This window comes from Convolutriloba macropyga, chromosome 12 (assembly GCF_964194025.1).
Source record: "Convolutriloba macropyga chromosome 12, txConMacr16.3, whole genome shotgun sequence".
NCBI lineage: Eukaryota > Metazoa > Xenacoelomorpha > Acoela > Convolutidae > Convolutriloba > Convolutriloba macropyga.
In genome coordinates this window covers 35,501,110-35,521,005 of record NC_134479.1, presented here as the reverse complement: position 1 = coordinate 35,521,005, position 19,896 = coordinate 35,501,110, and the positions used below count along the sequence as shown (strand labels likewise).

Here is a 19,896-nt window from a genome sequence, read left to right as displayed (position 1 = left end):
CGTGTGCTATGAACTCGGATTCCTCAAGTGTTCTCTACCAAAAATGAGGGGGGTTGCAAATTTTTGGTCCCAACTTGTAAAAATTTTAGTTTTGACCATTTTTGAGCTTTGACAAAGTCTAAGTTTTGTCAGTTTTGAAAGGTATTTCCTGCTGTCTGATGACTCCTGCTGCTGATTTGAAGTAGCGCCAACAAGGCTTTGCCATTTTTTTCCACTAAACAAAAATTCTTCTCAACTGAACGGTTAGATGGCGTGAAAGTTTTATAAAAGTAGAGTTCACAGAAAATCTTTTGAAAAGTTTTTTTTTGCAATTGTTCTTTTGATTCTTATTATTTGCAGAGAAATAGGTAGATTTTTATATTTTCTAATTGTTGTGTGGGAAAAAAATTGTTGATGTAGTTTGTTGACCCGTGATTTTGGCAAATTATTTTCTTTGTTTGGCTACATAAGAGATAATTTGCGCTTGGAAAATTCAAGATACTTTTGAATGCTTGATTTTGATTGGTGATGTTGTCGAATGAAAGGAGAATTGAACGTCTATCAATTTTGTTTGAAAGTCAACAAACACATTTTTGTTGGTCCTCTTTTTCCTCGATTGTTTTTATTTTTTGTATAAAAAAAAACACTTTTAATCTCAAAATTACATGCCGTTCAAGCAAAGAAACTAAATTTTGCCTAAATTAGTAATTATTAATCAACAGAGCGGATTAATCTGAGTGCGGTAGCACAAATGCTGTGGAAAGTCTTTCTAAGTTCTCAGTTGTTACATGATTCCTCATTCATTTTATGGTTTCAGTTCCTACAGACATGTTCTGTAGCATTTTTTGACTTGAGGTTCATAATAAATTATGTTATTTAAAACTTACAGCTTGGCTCAAATTTCATTCAATCTGCTTCACGAAATTCAGATTTAGTTCTTGATTTTTAAAGTATGAACTAACTTTGTTAAGAAGTTCCAGAAATTTTATTGAGCTAAGTGACTAATTTCATATAGAGAAAAAAACAAGAAATAATCTGCATACTGAATTTTTTGTTTTAGTATATATTGAACTTTTGAGGCCCTTAACGTACAAAATAAAAAACAACGGACCATGAACTAGTCCCTGAGTCACCAATTGTTTTAATTGATATCAACTAAGGTGATCATCCTTGCTGCGTTCTTGTTGATACCTATTGGATAGAAAAATTTCAATTATAATTACTGCCGAAAAATTAAAATCAGCTTCCTTCAGTTTCTGTAGAAGCTTTGAATGAGAAATGGACTCAAATCTTCTTGAAAACTCCAATAGAGCCAAATGCATTGCTTTTATTGTCGATTTCACGAATTGACACGGTCAGTATGAGTAAGGCAGCGCTATATAAACTTTGTTTCCGAAGCCGAATTGTTCATAAATTATTATGTTTTGCGTCGCAAGATAATCTGATATTTGTTTATGCTCCATTTTCTCAAAAAGTTTTAAAAAAGCTTAGTAACTGGTACATACTAGTTAATAACATAAGCAGATCGTGCTTTTAATGTAGTCGGAAAAAATAACAATTTACAAAATTAGTTGCGAAAAACTTTGTGAGGTATACTTTCGTTGAATATGTCAGTCAAAAGTGGATCAATTATGCACATTGCATCTTCAATTGCCCTTGAAGTAACTGTTCACTGGCTTGTTTGGAGTCAAATCCCCTATTGCTTAGAGCATGCGCACCAACTCATTGTTTTGAAAGAAAAATGTTGCTGGACCAGGTGTGTCATTGTCAAGAAGTTTTTTTTCTGGTAAGAGTGCCCAAGTAGTAAAATGAGAAATGCATTTGGCTCTATTGAAGTTTTCAAGAAGGTTTGAGTCTATTTCTCATTCAAAGCTTCTACAAAAACTTAAGGAAGCTGAATTAAATTTTTCGGCAGTAATTTTAATTGAAAATTTTCTATCCAATAGGTAGCAACAAGAACGCATCAAGGGCGATCACCTTAGTTGGTATCAATTAAAAGAATGGGTGACTCAGGGACTATTGCATGGTCCGTTTGTTTTTATTTTGTACGTTAAGGGCCTCAAAAATTCAATATATAATAAAACAAAAAATTCAGTATGCAGATTAATTCTTGTTTTTTTCTTTATATGAATTTAGTCAGTTAGCTTAATAAAATTTCTGGAAGTTCTTAACAAGAATAGTTCATACTTTAAATATCAAGAATTAAACATGAACAGAGTGAAACTGATTGATATAAAGCCAATCTGTAAGCCAATATGTATATTTTAAATAACATTATTCATTATGAATCTCAAGTCAAAAAATGCTACAGAACATGTCTGTAGGAACTGAAACCATAAAATGAATAAGGAATCATCTAACAACTGAGGTTTTAGAAAAACTTTCCACAGCATTTGAGCTATCGCATTTAGATTAATCCGCTCTGTTGATTCATAATTACTAATTTAGGCAACATTTTGTTTCTTCGCTTGAACGGCATGTAAATTTGAGATTAAAAGTGTTTTTTTTTCGATACAAATAATAAAAACAATCGAGGAAAAAGAGGACCAACAAAAATGTGTTTGTTGACTTTCAAACAAAATTGATAGACGCTCAATTCTCATTTTTTTCGACAACATCACCAATCGAAATCAAGCATTCAAAAGTATCTTGAATTTTCCAAGCGCAAATTATCTCTTATGTAGCCAAACAAAGAAAATAATTTGCCAAAATCACGGGTCAACAAACTACATCAACAATTTTTTTCCCAAACAACAGCTAGAACATAGAAAAATCTACCTATTTCTCTGCAAATAATAAGAATCAAAACAACAAATGCAAAAAAAAACTTTTCAAAAGATTTTCTGTGAACTCTACTTTTATAAAACTTTGACGCCATCTAACCGTTCAGTTGAGAAGAATTTTTGTTTTGTGGAAAAAAATGGCAAAGCCTTGTTGGCGCTACTTCAAATCAGCAGCAGGAGTCATCAGACAGCAGGAAATACCTTTCAAAACTGACAAAACTTAGACTTTGTCAAAGCTCAAAAATGGTCAAAACTAGTTATACTATTTTTACAAGTTGGGACCAAAAATTTGCAACCCCCCTCATTTTTGGTGGAGAACACTTGAGGAATCCGAGTTCAAAGCACACGGTAAAGGTAATTTATAAGGTACTCATGAGCCCAAGGATCATTCCTGCATCACATCCACAAGTGTGGCTAATAGCAATTATGTGCTGCAAAATTGGAATTTTTGGATATTTTGTCATTCATTACGTGTAAATGTAGGTTTGCAGTTCTCTTATTTCGTGCGAGGGCATCATTGAGTGTCGCTAAAAGGATTTGTAGCAACTGCGAAGCGCCTATCTGATTATTGGAAATTTCCACCATGATGGAGCTAGAAATATTTGCGAAATTATAAAACTCATCGATGTTTCCAAACGCGGATCGTTTCCGAAAAAATTATTGTTAGACTGATATGCATAAAAATAGATAAGATTGCCTGCTGGAGAATCAGTTCATGAAAAAAAATTAGGGTTACAAATTTTTTTTTTTGCAAAAATTTCCGAAGTTAGTACACGCATGAAAATTCATTCAGTCCTATAACAAGATGAAACGATACATTCCTACATTCCTCCAATAAATACCACGAATATCAAAATGAGCAAATCTATTGAAACCTTCTTGACTAACTTGGAAAAATTATCTTCATCCCTGCGCGCCATTTCAAGAAACACTATCACATTTTATCAAGTCATAAAGTTTAGATTAGAAGAGCTAACCTTGAAACATGCGTTATTGCAAAACTTAAAAAAGGTTCACATTTGTCATTTCACTGGCAGATTTCAGCCGAAGATTGTTACTTGCTTTGAAAATCAGAAAGACTTATAGCCCACGAATGTTGCTTGCCCTTTAAAATTAGAAAAATATCTAGCCCAAGGTTGTCGCATGCCTTTAAAAATCAAATAAACTTCTAGCCAAGACCGTCACTTGGCATTTATGATCAGAAAAATATCTGGCCCAAGGTTATCGCATGCTTTCAAAAATCAAAAAATTATCTAGCCAGGATTACCGCTTGCCTTTGAAAATCAGAATACTTCCAACCCAAAATTATCACATGCCCTTGAAAACCAAAAAAATCTAGCCCAACATTGTCATTTCTGAAAAATCAGAAAAACTTGTAGCCCAAGATTGTCACTTTCGCTTGCCCTTGAAATCAGATTATATTCTGGTCAAATTTCCCGCTTGCCTTTGAGAATCGGAAAAACTTCTAGCCCTTGAATTCTAAATTCAGAAAAAAATTCTACCCCATGATTGTCACTTGCTCTTAAAAATCAGAAGAACTTCTTGCCAATATTATCGCTTGCCTTTCAAAATCAGATGAAATTCGAGCCAAGACTGTCCCGGACCCTAGTGCCATAGTAAACCAGTGCAGAAACATTGTATTCCAATTGTATATCGTCGGCCCAGTACTGTATCCTTGTATCCTAAGAGTATCATGGTACTCATGATTTGCAGTATCCAGCAGTATCAGTCCCAGAGATATTTTTTTCTGTAAATGTACATGGCATTCTTAATTTTGATTCCAATGATGTTCATAGCAAAATCATGATAAATTGTGAAAATTTCGCGAAAAATTCTTTGAAATTTTGGGCGATGCACTTATTGAGCATGACGATAACTTATAATCTTAAAATCTTGCATGAAACGCATTATGGTTAGAAAAAAACCCGCCAATACCAGTAAAAACACGCCGGAACCAGAAAACACACGCCGAGTGCCTGGAACCTGACAAATAGGGCCAAAATTGCAGTTTTTATGCTTTTTTTATTTCAGATTGTAATAGAATTTTAGCTTCGTTTGTCTTAGTTTTAGCTTCGAAAACATTTAGTTCTGGGCCGACGATATACAAATGGAATAGAATGTTTCAGCACTAGTTTACTATGGCACTAGTGTCCGGGCCTGAATTGCTACAAGCCCTGCTGGACACTTTGATGATATTTTCGAAATATGAATAACGCTGCACAAATTTGATATGTCGAGTGGGGAGGGGGGCTGGGTGCTGGGTGGTATGTCGGGGGGGGGGGGTATGTCAACCCCCAGGACGGACTCAATACGGGTCATTACGGAGGGAGTCAATTGACGGAGTTATAACGGAATTGACGGAATTAACACTCCGTCAATACTCGGTCAAAAATCCGTAAGTTTCGTTCCCCCTCGATATATCATCCCCTTGCCCCCCCCCCCCTTTTTGCGTTTAACGGACTATAATCTCCATTCCGATATAATTGTCGTTGTTTTTATTTTGACACTTTTGAAGTGATGGAATTCGAGTACCTGGATTTTGGCTGGCTGACTGGCAGTGCTTACGGGACATTCCACAATCAACTGAGTCTGCGGGCGACGTCGAAGTGACTTCGCAGGAATTTTCAGGAGGCTGTCTATGACTCAGGTTATTTCCACTTAGGAATTCATTTGAAATTTGACAAGCTGCTCGCTTGTATTTCGAAACAAGGACAAACTGGGAATAATGGGCAAAATGATGATAGCCAAATGATGATGATGAGCAAACTCTGACTTTAGATGACTCTGAACAAAATTCTGAGTCATGAATGATGGGCTGAAATTGCTGAAATAATATTAAATAGTCAGTACCATTCTTTTTTAATAATAAAGATAGATACAATTTATGGTGCAATTCATTGTTGTCAGATCTTTTGTTTTGCTTTTTATTCTGAAAAAAAAGTATATTCAGAGTATTCATGGTATGTTTTTTAAGATTGCCCAGAGCAAATCCATAATTGGAATTTATACTGTTCAGAGTGTTTTCGGAGAGCCGGTTTTTTACTATAATTTTTTGTCTGAACAGTGTAAAAATTGACATGATCATAATTTGTTCATAGTAAAAACACAGACTGAGAAATACTATGGTTCAGCGCTGATTTATAATGTTACTAGAATCCGGGGTCGCTTTTCCTTAAAAATCCGAAAAAAACTTCTCGCCAAGATTCTCGCTTGCCTTTGAAAATCAGAAAAAATTCTAGCCACGATTTTTGCTTGCCAAATGGGTTCCGTCCATCTCTTTTGGCACATCTTGGCCTGGGACCTAGGTTGAAGTCCAGGCCGAAATCGTCTCTGATCAGACCGTCCCAGACAAAGGAGACCTCTGATCAGACAAGTTCCAGACCGCAATGACCTCTGATCAGACAATTATCAAACCGTTGTCCAGACGAGTTCCAGACCTTTGTCCAGAGTAAAATGTTATCCAAGACCATCACAAGGATGGTTATTTTCTGATTAGACCACAATGCCAATCAATGACCACATTCTAGTGAGAATTATTACACTACCAGGATGGAGAATTCAGCCTTTCTCTTCTGCCCTTTCTTTTTGTGGTCTATGACAGCGTTCAGGGTTAGCCGACGATGAAGCTAAGAATGCCACAACTCCAATTAGATTATCATAGGTCGGTTGTTCGGGTTAAACTAAAGGTTTAATACTCTTATAGAGGACCAAACAATTAGAGGTTATGTTCATGGTTTGATCAGAAACAAAATAACAGCTGCGAAACTTTCCAGCTTTTCCTACTGTTCAGCAACTTCCGGTCAAATTGCTTAAAATTTTGTTTTCATTTCATAAATATCTCAAAACTCAACGGTCAACGGTCGAGCCATTTTTTTTTAAAAAAGGATAGATATTTTGAGAACATTTGCAGGCAAAAGAATTAGTGGTGGGCGGATCTTCAATTAGTGGAGAAACCGCATACTGTCCAAAAAATTCTAAAATTACGATTTTTTTGGAAAATTTTCAAAGGATGGTTTTGTATGCAGTTTTGTAGTCCACAGAGCTTAAAATCATATTTTGAAGCCATACTCCTCCGCCAAAAAACATGGAAAAATTTTATATACAAATTCCTCATTCAACGCTTCCTAAATTTAAACACACGCATTCTAATCCGTTCCATTGAATTGCAAAAACTTGAAAAATGATTTTGAATAAATAATGAAACTAAAAACGCACACGCATTCAAAAATGGTATCTAAGCACACGTAAGCACACAATATGCAAAAGACTTCAGAAAAACAGGTGAACAAAATAATCTATGGTAAATTAAGTTTGTTCAGACGGTTTTTGTTTATCCGTTATTCAATGCTGCGTGCGTGAAGTAATATCATCGGCTATAATTTACTTGCGTTTTGAGTATTATTTACTTCATTTTCAAGCTGATAAACAACAAAATAAAAACAACAACAGAAAACTCGATCAAAAATGCACAGGTAAGCTCAGTTTGTAAAATCATAATATTTAAATACATAATTATAGTTATAACTCGTTAACAATCCTTGTGGTTAATTGAGAGGTAGTGTAATTAATGAAAGTGGGCCTTGACGGGCTAATTTAATTTGTGGGCATATCAAATGTTTTTTGCACTAAAACTAGCTTATAACATTCAAAGATTTGATGCAAAACTTTCAAAAAAGCATTATAAAAAACTTTATTTCAAGGTTACCTTTGAGAAATTCAAATATTGGGTTGCAACTGATATGCGGCACAAATGGGCTGAAATCATGTTTTGGCCACACCCACACCTGGACACTTCTCTCAGTACTCAGGTCCCAGTTTCGGGAAAATTCCGAAAAATAAGTATTAAATAAAGTTTGCCTGTTGTTTTTAAATTCCTTTGTAATCCCTGGACCACTTTATACTTTTGAAAACTCCCTTACCGGAAACAGAGAGCTAATTAACACATTACTCCGTTCAGATTAATTGTTGAAGATTAGCCAATTAATAGGAAATTCGGAGAAAATACCTAAAGAGTGTTGCAAAAGCTATATTTTGTTTTACTGCACCGTGACTGACGAACGACAACGATTGATGGGGACAATATCCAGTAGTTTGCGTTAGTTGTGATCTAAAAAATCTTACGATGGTTGGGTACTTTTAATAATTCGAGAAAACTAATCCAAAGAAGCACGGTTGCGTCCCTTCGTCAGCAAGGGTTTTGAAAGCGTTTGGGTGTTGCTCAAGGTACCGGGTAAAAAAACTTTAATTTTTTCTTATAAACCCGAATAAGCAAAAACTTCATGGTAATTTTAATAGGAAAAAAACTGACAGAGTTCTTGTATAATCTAGATTATAAGTAGTGAAAGAGACACCAACAGCAAAAAAAATCAACGATAGAAAATTATAGCGAAGAAACTTTTTGAGGATGTGATCAGAGATCACTAGCTGCGGCAGTGAGCACCTAGTAAGCCGAAGTAAAAGTCAGCCGACATAAAAGCAAGCCGAAAGTTATGTAATAGTTATGTAATCTATCAGAAACAATACCAATCCGCCAAAGTATTCCAATCCGCCAAAGTAACAAAATTACGTCAATTTTTAGACATCTAGTGGGTACGGGTCTCAACATGGTCTCTACCGCTGTTCATGGCCATGTTTCTAATTCGCTGTGGGATGTAATCTGGGAACCGCGGGCCGCGGACACCGGCCCACCGGGGAAACTTAAAATACGGGTATCCCAAAATTTTTTGGCTTTCCTGACCCGATTTTTAAAAACTGGTCTTGCTTGACTATCGGCTTGCTTCACCGCCACTCACTAGCTGCAGCATTTCAAAAGCCTAGCTTATGAGTGTCCCATTACACTGAAGCCAAGAAGCTTTTGAAATAGTACTAAAAGAACGCCACAGACAAGACCAATATACTACTTAAATTTCAGGTTTTTGACTTCCAAGGAAAAGCTTCAACAGCTATAAACAATGAAAGCTGAGAAAAAATCAATGTCCTTTGATAATCTGTCAGGGGCATTAACAGACAATTTTCTCCAATTTGGCCAACGTCAGTTGATTTTTGGAAAAATGAAAAATTTGGCCTAGATTATCTTATTTTCGAAATTTATCTTTACTTAAATGAATTGAACAAACTGATAGACTCATTTGCATTCAATAATAAGATGATACAAGCGTTTCACTTGACAATAAGAACTTGATAAAGAGTAAGCACAACTTCGAGCAATTTTGAGTATGATATTATAGTATTATGTGAGTTGCAACCTCCTGCTTAATATTTCAAGTATGGAATCCAGTAATTTTTTTTAGATTATATGAAACCATAAGAAAACAATTTCTCAGTTGCTATCTTTGAAAATGCCATTTCCAGTTTGAAAATCTGCCCTATATATTTCTAACATGAACTGAGAAAGCATTTGGAAAACTGAGAGATCTGAAATTAGGACGCCACATTTTTCCAATTTAATTCTTCTAGAATTCAAACATCTTTATTTTTTTAATAAAACACAAAGAACGATTCCAATTGTCGGTAAAATGTTCCATGCAAAAATTTGATTCACTGTATTGCCAACGTATAAAAAGCAGGCATGCCTTCTTTTTGTACCTCTACTAAAAAACTGCAAAATTTTGTTTTTCGTTTAAAATTTAGCAAAAAACTGCGCTGAACAGTATTAGAAAGACATGTACAGGAATGCTTAATATTTTTTCTGTTTACCAATAGTTTTAGTTTGCAGACCTGAAATATAATTTAATGAATAGAAATATATTACTATATGTTTTTTTGTCCAGCGGTAAGTGAATATTGATACCATTAGCTCATTAAACACTATTTTATATATTTAAGAAGACAAAAATTTAAAAATGAAGAAACAGAAATTACAGTTAATGCAAATATTACAAAATCATCAAACATTTGATTAATCATAAATTGGTAATTCAATAAATAAAATTTTAACACAAGAGTAATCGAAAATGTTTCACATTTAGCGAAGGGTCTTTATATCGTCGTCATTCAGACTGTCAGCTTAATCTTAATATTAAAATAATGATCATTTTCATTTTACAAGCAACTCTCGAAGACAGAGCTTGGCCGCTACAGGTAAGAGTTGAACAGACTAGAAAATATGCTACTGAGTAGAATGTTATATTATAAAACATTGATCATCATTTATCATGGTTCTCCGTTGCAGCTGTTATTGGATTTCGCGGTGTCATTTATTTTTATTTTTAGGGGTCATCACGCCGGTTTCTATTGGTACCGAATTTTTGAGCAGATTCACTCACTTTTGAAATTTGTGTGCACTTTTGTAATTTAATGCGTCGCAAAAGACTTCACTCATACAAAAACTTTAAACTTAAGTCGTAGCGTCGACTTTCTTTGAAAGTTGAAAGCAGGTTTGTTTTGGTTCGGGTACATGGTTGTGAAGGTTATTGAAGTATGTGAACCTCAAGCCCCCCCCCCCCCCTCCATTCTCATTTTTCTCTAGTTTAATACATGAAGTTACATGTTTAATTAAATTGCTTTTTAATTCCGGGTCGAAGTTTTTGAGTGAATTTTTGTAAGAAATGCGGTGAATGCGGTGAATTTTTGTAAGAAATGCGGTGAATGCAGTGAATTTTTGTAAGAAATGCGGTGAATGCGGTGGAAAAAAATAATTCGCCGAGTTTCACCGCATTTCTTACAAAAATTCGACGCATTTGTTTTCCAACGTTTATTGAAACTGATTTAAATTCACAAGAATACAGTGAGTATACTTTGTAAGAATACCGAGAAGGCGTTGAAAATAAATAATTCACCGCGATTCACCGCATTCACCGCAAAAAGATGTACGAAATACGCGGTGAAATTTTTGTTCACCGCATTCCACCGCATTTTTTACTAAAATTAACCTCCAAACCTCGACCCAGAATTGAAGATTAACCAAGATGCAAGAAGTATAAATTTTTTTAACTTAAAAAAGTTTAATGACATCAGATTACTGTGAGAGTCTGGATTTCATTGATATTGTAACTGTGGTGATGTCTCACAATAAACCAAAGCTTGAAAATAACACTTTAGTCTAATTTCCTGATATTGTAGTTATTCTTAACTGGGCTGAGTTAATATCAACAGCGGATTTATAATTTTTCATTCAAACCTGATTAGTAGTATAAATTTTTTCTATATAGATCCAATTGAAATTTTTTAGATCTTCTTCCAATTAAAATTAGTTATTCTGACTAAATTCTTTGGGAGTATATTCACCGAAGCGACCGCATACAACCCATTCGCCACCGAAGTGCTCTGGATGTTGCGGTGAAAATTATTTTTTTACCGCCCTTAGAGGGAAGGGATTTTTTCCTTCCAGTAGGTTATGTACCCCCCCCCACTCCCCCCTCCTCTCTCACCCAAAAACCCAATACATGCCATCAGTACATAATAAATCGTAGTCATAATATCTATGTGTAAATCTATGCTTTATTTGAATGTATAATTCAGAGTTCGGTCTATGTGATCTAATAACAAGCACACAAAAAGTTGTGATTTTTTTGTAGAGGGGGGGGGGGGAGGGGGAGGGAGTTAGCGGAAATTATTCTATTGTAGAAATAAACTTGAGGATATATAGGCAAATACACTAAGACATACATGTATAACTACAGTAAATTGAGTAAATTGTTTCAGACTTTAGCCTGGGTCAGAGGAGGGCTGGCAACGTACAGAACAAATACAGGACATCTCTCGACGCATTCATCAAAGAGCAGCGAAAAATGTAAGCATAAGCAAAAGAAACTTTTCATCAGTATCCGAACGTGACCACCATACAAAATCGATACTGTACCATAGTCTCTCAATGCTGCATTCTCTGTGACCAGTAATGACAATATGACAATGTCATATTTTAGGCCTTTGGAACAAACTGGGCATTAAAAAGGGCATTCTGAGCATAGTCGGTAATCTTCCTTTAATTACTACCCAAAACGCATCATCCTTGCAGGATCATAGCATCCCTAGTTGAGACGACCGAACAAAAACGGCGACAAATTTGTAAGAAGTCTTCGGTATGTTCTGTTTCAAACGTAAGAAAGCGTCGGTAGTTCGATTTGATCGGTCTCGCCGGTTTCGAATGGAAGAAAGATTCAGTCTCTTCGTTTTTGGACTTCGTTTTTGAACAAGAGAGATTCGGTATGTTCAGTTTTAGAAGACTTAGTATGTTCGGTATTTAAAAGTGAAAGATCGTGGGTATGTTTGGTCTTAGACCTGAATTGTCCCTTTTTTGCATAGGAAATTTAGATTTTTTTGTTTATAAAGTAGTCAAACTGTGATAGCGTTGCGTTTGAAGGAATTTTAAACGTACCTTTTAAAGAAACATTCTAAAAGAATGTGTCAAATTATTGAAAACTCTCCTTTAGCTTGTTCTAAATTTAATTGAACAAACATGAACTATTTGGTAATTATCGAGCTCAAAAAATGTAACATAATTGTTGAACATTGAAAAAAATTCTTTTTTAAATTCACATTCGCTGAGTTTTGACATATTTTCTTGTAGTTTACAAGCAAAATTTTTGACGGTCGATTACGTTTGAAACCGAACACACCGGCCGTTTTTCGTTCGGTCTGGTCGACTACTCTGGTGTCAAAACCCAGAATGGTTTGTGGTAATTTTCTCAACAGTACTCTCTCTTATGTTTAAAAAACGACGATACCGATTCCCTCTTAAGTTGAAAAAACAGTTCTGCTAAACCTTTCTCATGTTAAGAACCGAAAAAAAAACAATTAGGCCGACTAAAAAATCGTAGGAACTCTAGTCGTTTTTTGGCTTGTGACACCGACTATTTCTTACATTAAAAAACCAAAGATTTCCCGACTAGTGGTCGGTGTTCTGGGCAATAACAATAATGCGGACAAAATTATTTGCTTCCTACCCTAACGTAAACAAAATAAATGATTAAAAAGCAGCGGAAATAATTTCCTATCCTAGTTTTGTAATACAAAATGCCGTTCCTGTCCTAGTTCTAAGTTTTACGTGAAAAAACTCAGGACCGCAGATAAAATAGTAATTAAGAAGAACGACACTACAAAACAAATCAATTAAAACATCACATCAAAAAAAACCAGTCTATCACAAGAAACAACAGGAAACAGATAATACTCTTCGCTAATCTTCTTTTTCTTTTATCTTTAATTTTTCCATTTTTTTATTTCTTTTCTTTTTTTTCGTGTTGAAGCGACTGTTGTTTCATTCAAGAGTGTCGTGTCCTCGTCCTCGTTTGCCTACAAAACCCGTACATTCAGAAGCAAGCCGAGAAAGAATCCCGCAAAGAAAGAAAACTGAACAACCCAGAACAGGAAAAATTCTTTTGTAAAATCTTGCAAGATTACCATTTGTTGGAAGAACCTTACAAGATGCTGCAAGATTAACATCTTGTCTTGACTAGGGAAACTTTGTGTTTAGTATTTATTGTGTTTTAAGTTGCCCTTGATACCATACATGGTTTTATCCCTAACGTATTACTATGCATAAACAATTATAATTGTAAACCAAGAATGCATTTACTTGAAAACATTTACTTGATTTTGTATCCAACTGATGGGGCCAGGCAATCCATGAAAAATATACCAAAAATGCATTGTGTTAAAAATGGTACAGGCACCGCTTAAAAAACCCATGATCGGTAAAACTTCTCTTTTTTAGTTAGATTTAGTTGTTGAACTGATGTAGCAGCGATGCGAATTTTAGTATAATTAAACTCACGTAAAATTTGTCCAGATACGGATATTTGCAAGAATCCAACTTCTCTTCAACATGATTTTACATGATTTTACTATATTAAGCTGTGAAATTACACATTTTAGCGGTGAATTGTGGCAAATTTTTGTAAGATCACCGCTTGCTCTAGCGGTGAACTTACATAATTTCACCGCATTTCACCGCAATATTATGTACGAAATTTGCGGTGAAAAAAACTAACTTTTAACCGCTTATCTTACATATTTTTTTCGTTTTTTTTTCTCGACCCGGGTGGTCAATCTTTTTTTGGGATATCTTCTAAACATTCCAAACTTTATTTTCTGGATCAATCTGTACAATTACAATCATTTTTTTAAAAAATTTTTGCAGAACTTCTCGAGTTGAGGAGTTCCAGTCAGACGACAACCAATCACAGTCGAGCACTTTCGGAGGGGGAAACGGAGGAGGTCTTCTGTCACAATTGGGGAGCAATTCAATGGCTAGAGTAGAGAACACTTTCAGGTTCTATTACAATCATTAACACTTTTTTACAAAACCCAAAAAAAAGTTGTTATCGCCTAATATATGAATAATATTTATTGAATTTACGCTTTCAACAGCTTTACATCGTTGGTGAGTTACCCCTTTTGTCAAAATTTTTGTCAAAGTGTCTTCTTTTGGTTAAAAGTGGCCAAATGTGGAAAGTTAATAGTTTTACTATGATTCGAAGCGCTTATGATAGGAAGTAACTGGTTTATGTTTCGGATTAGAACGACAACAAGCATGTTCTAGACCGTCTATCTAACGTCTGGGAGTGTTTGAGACGCTCGATTCTTATTTCTACTACCCCACCCCAAGTTATTGCTTCAAATACTTTTATAGTGACCACATTATGTTACCATTTGGGTTCTATACCTTTCAGATTGGAGCCCCAGAGCTCGTTACCGAAGAAAGATCTGAAAGAAATGACGGAATCTATCATGCGACGGATGCTAGACGGCAAGGATTACGATCATGAAAAACTGGGAGAACTCACCAAGCTCATTCCAGAGGTACTGTATACGGTTGAAAAAAATTGCCCAAGCAGCTATATTTCGATATTTACACTAGCAACGTGTTAAATAAATACGAAAAACTATAATTGGGCCTATATCATCTTCAATTGTTTCTTTGTACGTAGACTGTAAAAAATTATGTCACGGTACAACACGCTTCAAAGTTCTTCCCTAGTCAAGACCTCGACCTATGAAAAGACCAAGCTCGACCAAAAAGGGGTATGAATAGCTGAACCCAAAAGAGCTAGAGTTTATTAATCTCCTGGACATTTGCGTGACCCAGATATTATCACCCTGGACAACTTTAGTGAACCAAAATGTTAATCCGGAGTTTGGCGCGACTATAATGGGGCGCTGGACTTTTATTTTACCAAAATCAATGAGGAGTAAAAATTGCGTCCAGCAAAAGTCAAATCATTTGCCGAGAAAATAGCTTTTCACGGGTCTTTTTTGACCAGTTCAGGTTTAATGTCAAATCATGGGTCGCGAAAAAATCTTTCCACGAGCCTTCATTTGGCTCGAAAATTGTGCGTGCATTTTTATTGGTCAATATAGCTTATAAGGCAGTCAGAATGTATACTTCTTCATCTTATGCTGTTCCGTAGAACCGCTACTCTAAAATCTGCATTATTTTAAGAAAAATATAATTCACAATTGTTGAAGGGAAAGCAACTGAATAACCACACATTTTTATCATGGTTAATGGGAAGAAGAACATCATTGCAAATTAGCTATCTGGAACTTGTGTAGCAATATAATCAACTCGTGTAGCAATATAGTCCAGCTGCAAAAGCCGCTCCATATTAGGAGTTGCAAAAAGTCTTAATACCCTTGGCAGTTTTTCAACTATCTCTAAAGTTCTACTGCAGTAGTGCAATGCTGTATAGTTTTGATCTGGTGCTGCTTCAGTACAACCAGCAGCAAACGGAATTTTCTTTGAATTTCACAGAAAAAAGGCACATAAAGTAATTTTTGCTCAACCAATGAAAAGAACATGCTCGATCCAAAAGGCCTATGGAAAGATCATGCTTGAACCAAAAATTTTATGAAAAGACTTTTGCTTGACCCATGAGAAGACCAAAATGAACCATAAGTTTTGCAGGACCTTAAATAAGAAGCTTGACTGCGTAATTATAAACAATATTGACCACCGCAGACACTAGAGTTTTTGGCTCCTTTCATAAGTATAGGTCTGGATAGGATCCTGATTACCTCACCATGAAAGTTCACACCAGTTTTCTGGGACTGAGAGACCAGCCTCAAAGATGGGCCATTTAGTTGAGTTGCATGTGTTGGATCGGTGCTACATCAGAGCTCTGATAAATTGTTTTTATATGGACCTTTCTTGAATGAAAATATTTTAATGAGTCATGTTTATGCAAATGGCCATTGGATGTTGATGTTTGCGCATTTTTCAGCAATGAAAGATATTAAAAAACGCTTGCAATTTTCAAAAATTTTTGATACTGAACTCACATATACAGTTCTCATTACGGGACTGATGATTTTGATGAGATGACGACATATTGAATTCACTGATTACTGAAGGAAGCGGGAAATGAAAGAAAAATCCAGTGACTATGAAGTAGCTTATGGAAATGATTTAGTTTATAATGGTTACGCTTCAGTTGATACTGCAATATCTCCTGTAACAAAACAAAACTATGCTGCCACAGACCAAAAGAGCAAAAGATGGTTTTTTGGAACAACCTATATAAAAAATGTCAACCGTGCCAAAGAGAAGTAAGAGATGAAAGAATTTATAAATATAGAAGAAACCATATGTATAATTTTATATTATTGGTTGACCAAAGACATATGCTACATTGATACGTGTCTATAATTTTTCAGTTTTGGCCCATTTTTTGAAGTTGGTAAAAATTTTAATATCAAAGTCAGTGAATTGAATTTTAGTTAAAATTTCAAAGAAACGTTATTTAAATTTTTTTGTTTTGCTACGCTATGTGGTGGTAAAGGTGAAATGTGGTAAGCAGAGACTGGAATGGTGCTGTGACCCAGTGCGTTGATAACCAACTTTTTTTGTCTATAGAGCTCTATTGTAAAGTTTTTATATGTAAAATGTGACCAATTTTTGGTTTTCAGCTTTAAAGAATTTTTTTACATTACCTACATAAAAACTAAGCCATTTTAAAGGAATTTTTCATCATATCATGAGATTACAACTTTGATTTCATTTTTTCCTGCCACAATCCGAGCAATAATTTCGAATTCATTAGCATCTTGTAACTGTTTTTTTATATCGCATAAGGTGAATTTGATCTCAAAAAGAGCTGAAAAAGTCAGTACCTAACACCAAGGAGAATTACCCAGTGAATCAGAAAGAAGTTTAGAACAATATCATAACTGATTTAAAATTTATAATCTGATTCAAGTCATACTTTAAACTGAATTTGTTTGATTGTCTGATACAAACTCAGATTTTTTTTCTGAATTAGGTCATTACTCGGTATATTATATCAGACATCACTATGCACAGAGATGCTATGCAAGACTTGATTTCTCCTCCGTCCAGAAAACCCAAATCTTGACTCTCTATGCTGAGAAAGGTCCCAATGTTGGACCCCTTGCCCAATACTCAAGTGCCGGTTTTTCTTCCTAGGTCTTAAAAAAATCTCGAACTTCAAACTTCTCTGGAAATTGTATGAAGTTCGTTACGAGATTAGAATCAGAGTTTCATATATATATTGAGTATTCACTATCTTTTGACGCTGATGGTCTTATAGGATAGGGAAAAAGGAAAAATGTTCCCATTTTTCAGGAAGTGAAGCTGCAAGCCAAAAACATGCTGAACAACTGTCTTGGAGGGTACAGATACAAAGTAGTAGCTCACACAACAATCGGCCAACTTGACAACCAAGGCATTCTAGTCGGGTCCCGTTGCTTGTGGAACACGAGCTTCGACCACGAAATTGTAGCCAGCTTTTCAAACAGAAATATATTTGCAATTACTGCCATTTATGCTTCCTATTTTGAATAATGAATACTAATGAATACTGTGCGCAGTGCAATAATAATAAAAAAATGTAATAGCACTGATTTGTTTCGTTTTATTGAAAAAGATCAAAATCCACCAATAGCTTTTGACAAAATCCACCTTTATTGGGAAAATCAACCAATGGCTTTTCGGCGGAAATGGCTTTTCGGTGGAGATTTCGGCGGAAACCCTCCGATGTTAATCCCCTAATGTATTAATGACATCCTTACAATTTTCATGCGTTATGCATTACTGGTAAGGACAAGTCCCAACTCTTATCAGACCATGTATTCCCCTTTTTAGAGCAAAAAAGTGCATTAATTTGTTCACAAATAGGTATAGAGGGGGTATTTTTTCAAAAAAATTTTCACGGGATGGGGGTATTGAAGAAGGTTTCAAATTTTGGGCATACTGATTGGATAAATTTTGAAAAAAAAGAATAACCGGAGTTCCAAATAAACGGGAAGAAAATTGAAGAAAGCTTTAGAAATTGCAGCAATTTCATCCATGGCTGGTTCAACGTATAGTCCGACTAGGCGGCAACAAGATATTGACAACGTGTCAAAACAAGCAGAAGAAAAGTTTAGTACTTCGCTTCGTGAACGCTTTCAAGTCGTTTATTTTTTATCACATTAAATTAACGCAGCTGGTTTTCATTCAATTCGAATAGTCAGTTATGATCAGATAGATTACGGCTTAGTTGTAGTTTTGAGCTTTTTTCCAAAATTTTCTGACAGAAGATATTGATAAAGGTATCATTCAGCTGACAAAACTGTTCCATGTAAGAGACATTTAATTTGGGGGGTCTCCCATTATAACCCCATGAAATTGAATCACCACATTATAGCAACTGTATAATAACTGGTGGTGAGTATGGGTGAACTGTAAAAAAAGAAACAGTGAATTACCTGAGTACTTACAGACTAGTGTAAAAATCCAGGCACTGTATTTTACAAGTAATTATGTTAAATAAGTAATTATTACAATATTACAATAATTATATATTTCAGAAGAGATAATGCACGGTAATGTGTTACCTCACATACATATTATGCGCTTTCATCTTTGGAGAAGAATTCCTGGCCAGAGACATTTAAACTGCTTCAAGTCATCACTAGACTAGGCTTCTTTGAAGCCTATTGATGACCTGTTGGAACTGACTGATGTGTTTGTGCTGAGTGGATAATATGTTCTTAAATTCTGAAAACCAATTTAATTTCATATCTGATAAAACAACGGTTCTTCTTGTTATTTTCTTCCACGGCATCTTGTAAGATATTTATCAAAGGTCATCATGTCATATATAAAATTTTGAGACACAATCCATGCTCGGGGATATTATCTCAAAAAGTTATTATAGAAATACATTGTTTCAGAAAAGTGATTGAAGTAAAGAAAAATAGCAAAAGCTCATTTGACATTACAATAATATTTTCGTTAAGAAAATGTACAAACAATGAAATTGACAATCTTTGTCTGTTGATCTGTAAATACAGTAAAAAAGATTTTTACTCTTCTGTGTCAACAATTGATGCAGCCTGATTGTCTTGTTAGACAAGCCGACAATAAAAAATACTCAATTGATATACTTCTAACTCATACAATCAAAATTCAGCTAATAAATTCGAGAGCCAGCTTTCTGTGCAGTCCAATATAAATTCAGTTCCCCCTCTCTCACACAAGAAGAAGTAAAATAGCAAAACAGTTTTTCATTTTTTTCATTAATAAGAACTTCTATATTTTGTAGGATTCAATTTTTTGGAATAATAAGTCTTTTGATCACAATAGCAGCTAATTAAAATTAGATGGAAAGCTAAAAAGTTAAAAACTGTTAGAGTAACAGTTGAGTATTTTTTTGCTAACTTAGGCTTAACATGGTCCGAAGTAAAAATGACAAGCTTTTGATAATAAATTCATAGGGATAGACCAAGAAATAAGTTTGTGGCCACCCAATTGCGCTTGTTTAGCATGCTTCAAAAACATTTTTGAGATGTGAATAATCAATGTCAAAAACATCAATGTGAATAATACAGTCGGCAACATAATACTAAGATCTTTCCATTGTTTAGCAGAATTGTAACCTTTTTTTTTAAAAAAAAAGTAGCAACTTTTTCAAAATAATTGACGTCAGATGCTTTATAAAAACCAATTTTTGTAATTTTTCGAAAACAAAAATTAATTTGAAGACTTTTTCTTATATATTATTTTTTCAGCATGAAAATTAAATTAAAATTCTTGGATAAATATACTGCATTGCAATTTAGATTGTAGTTTTGATTGGAAATCCAAACTTATTAATAGAAAAACGAAGCCAAACCTATACAGTTATGTCATATTTACCATCAGATAACATATTTCGGCAGCTAAAACTCCTTCTTCAGATTCTTTCAACGA

The 19,896-nt window shown here is 34.7% G+C and overlaps 1 protein-coding gene across 1 annotated transcript; it reads left to right on the top strand.

The window, feature by feature from the left end:
- Positions 1–7,007: 7,007 nt before the first annotated feature.
- LOC142350630 (dynein light chain Tctex-type 5-like) lies at positions 7,008–17,604 on the top strand. Its single transcript, XM_075402535.1, has 6 exons — positions 7,008–7,234; positions 9,811–9,842; positions 11,406–11,493; positions 13,843–13,974; positions 14,375–14,504; positions 17,287–17,604. The coding sequence occupies exons 1-6, from the start codon at positions 7,227–7,229 to the stop codon at positions 17,503–17,505; spliced, it is 609 nt and encodes a 202-aa protein (XP_075258650.1). The 5' UTR covers positions 7,008–7,226; the 3' UTR covers positions 17,506–17,604.
- The last annotated feature ends 2,292 nt before the right edge of the window (positions 17,605–19,896 follow it).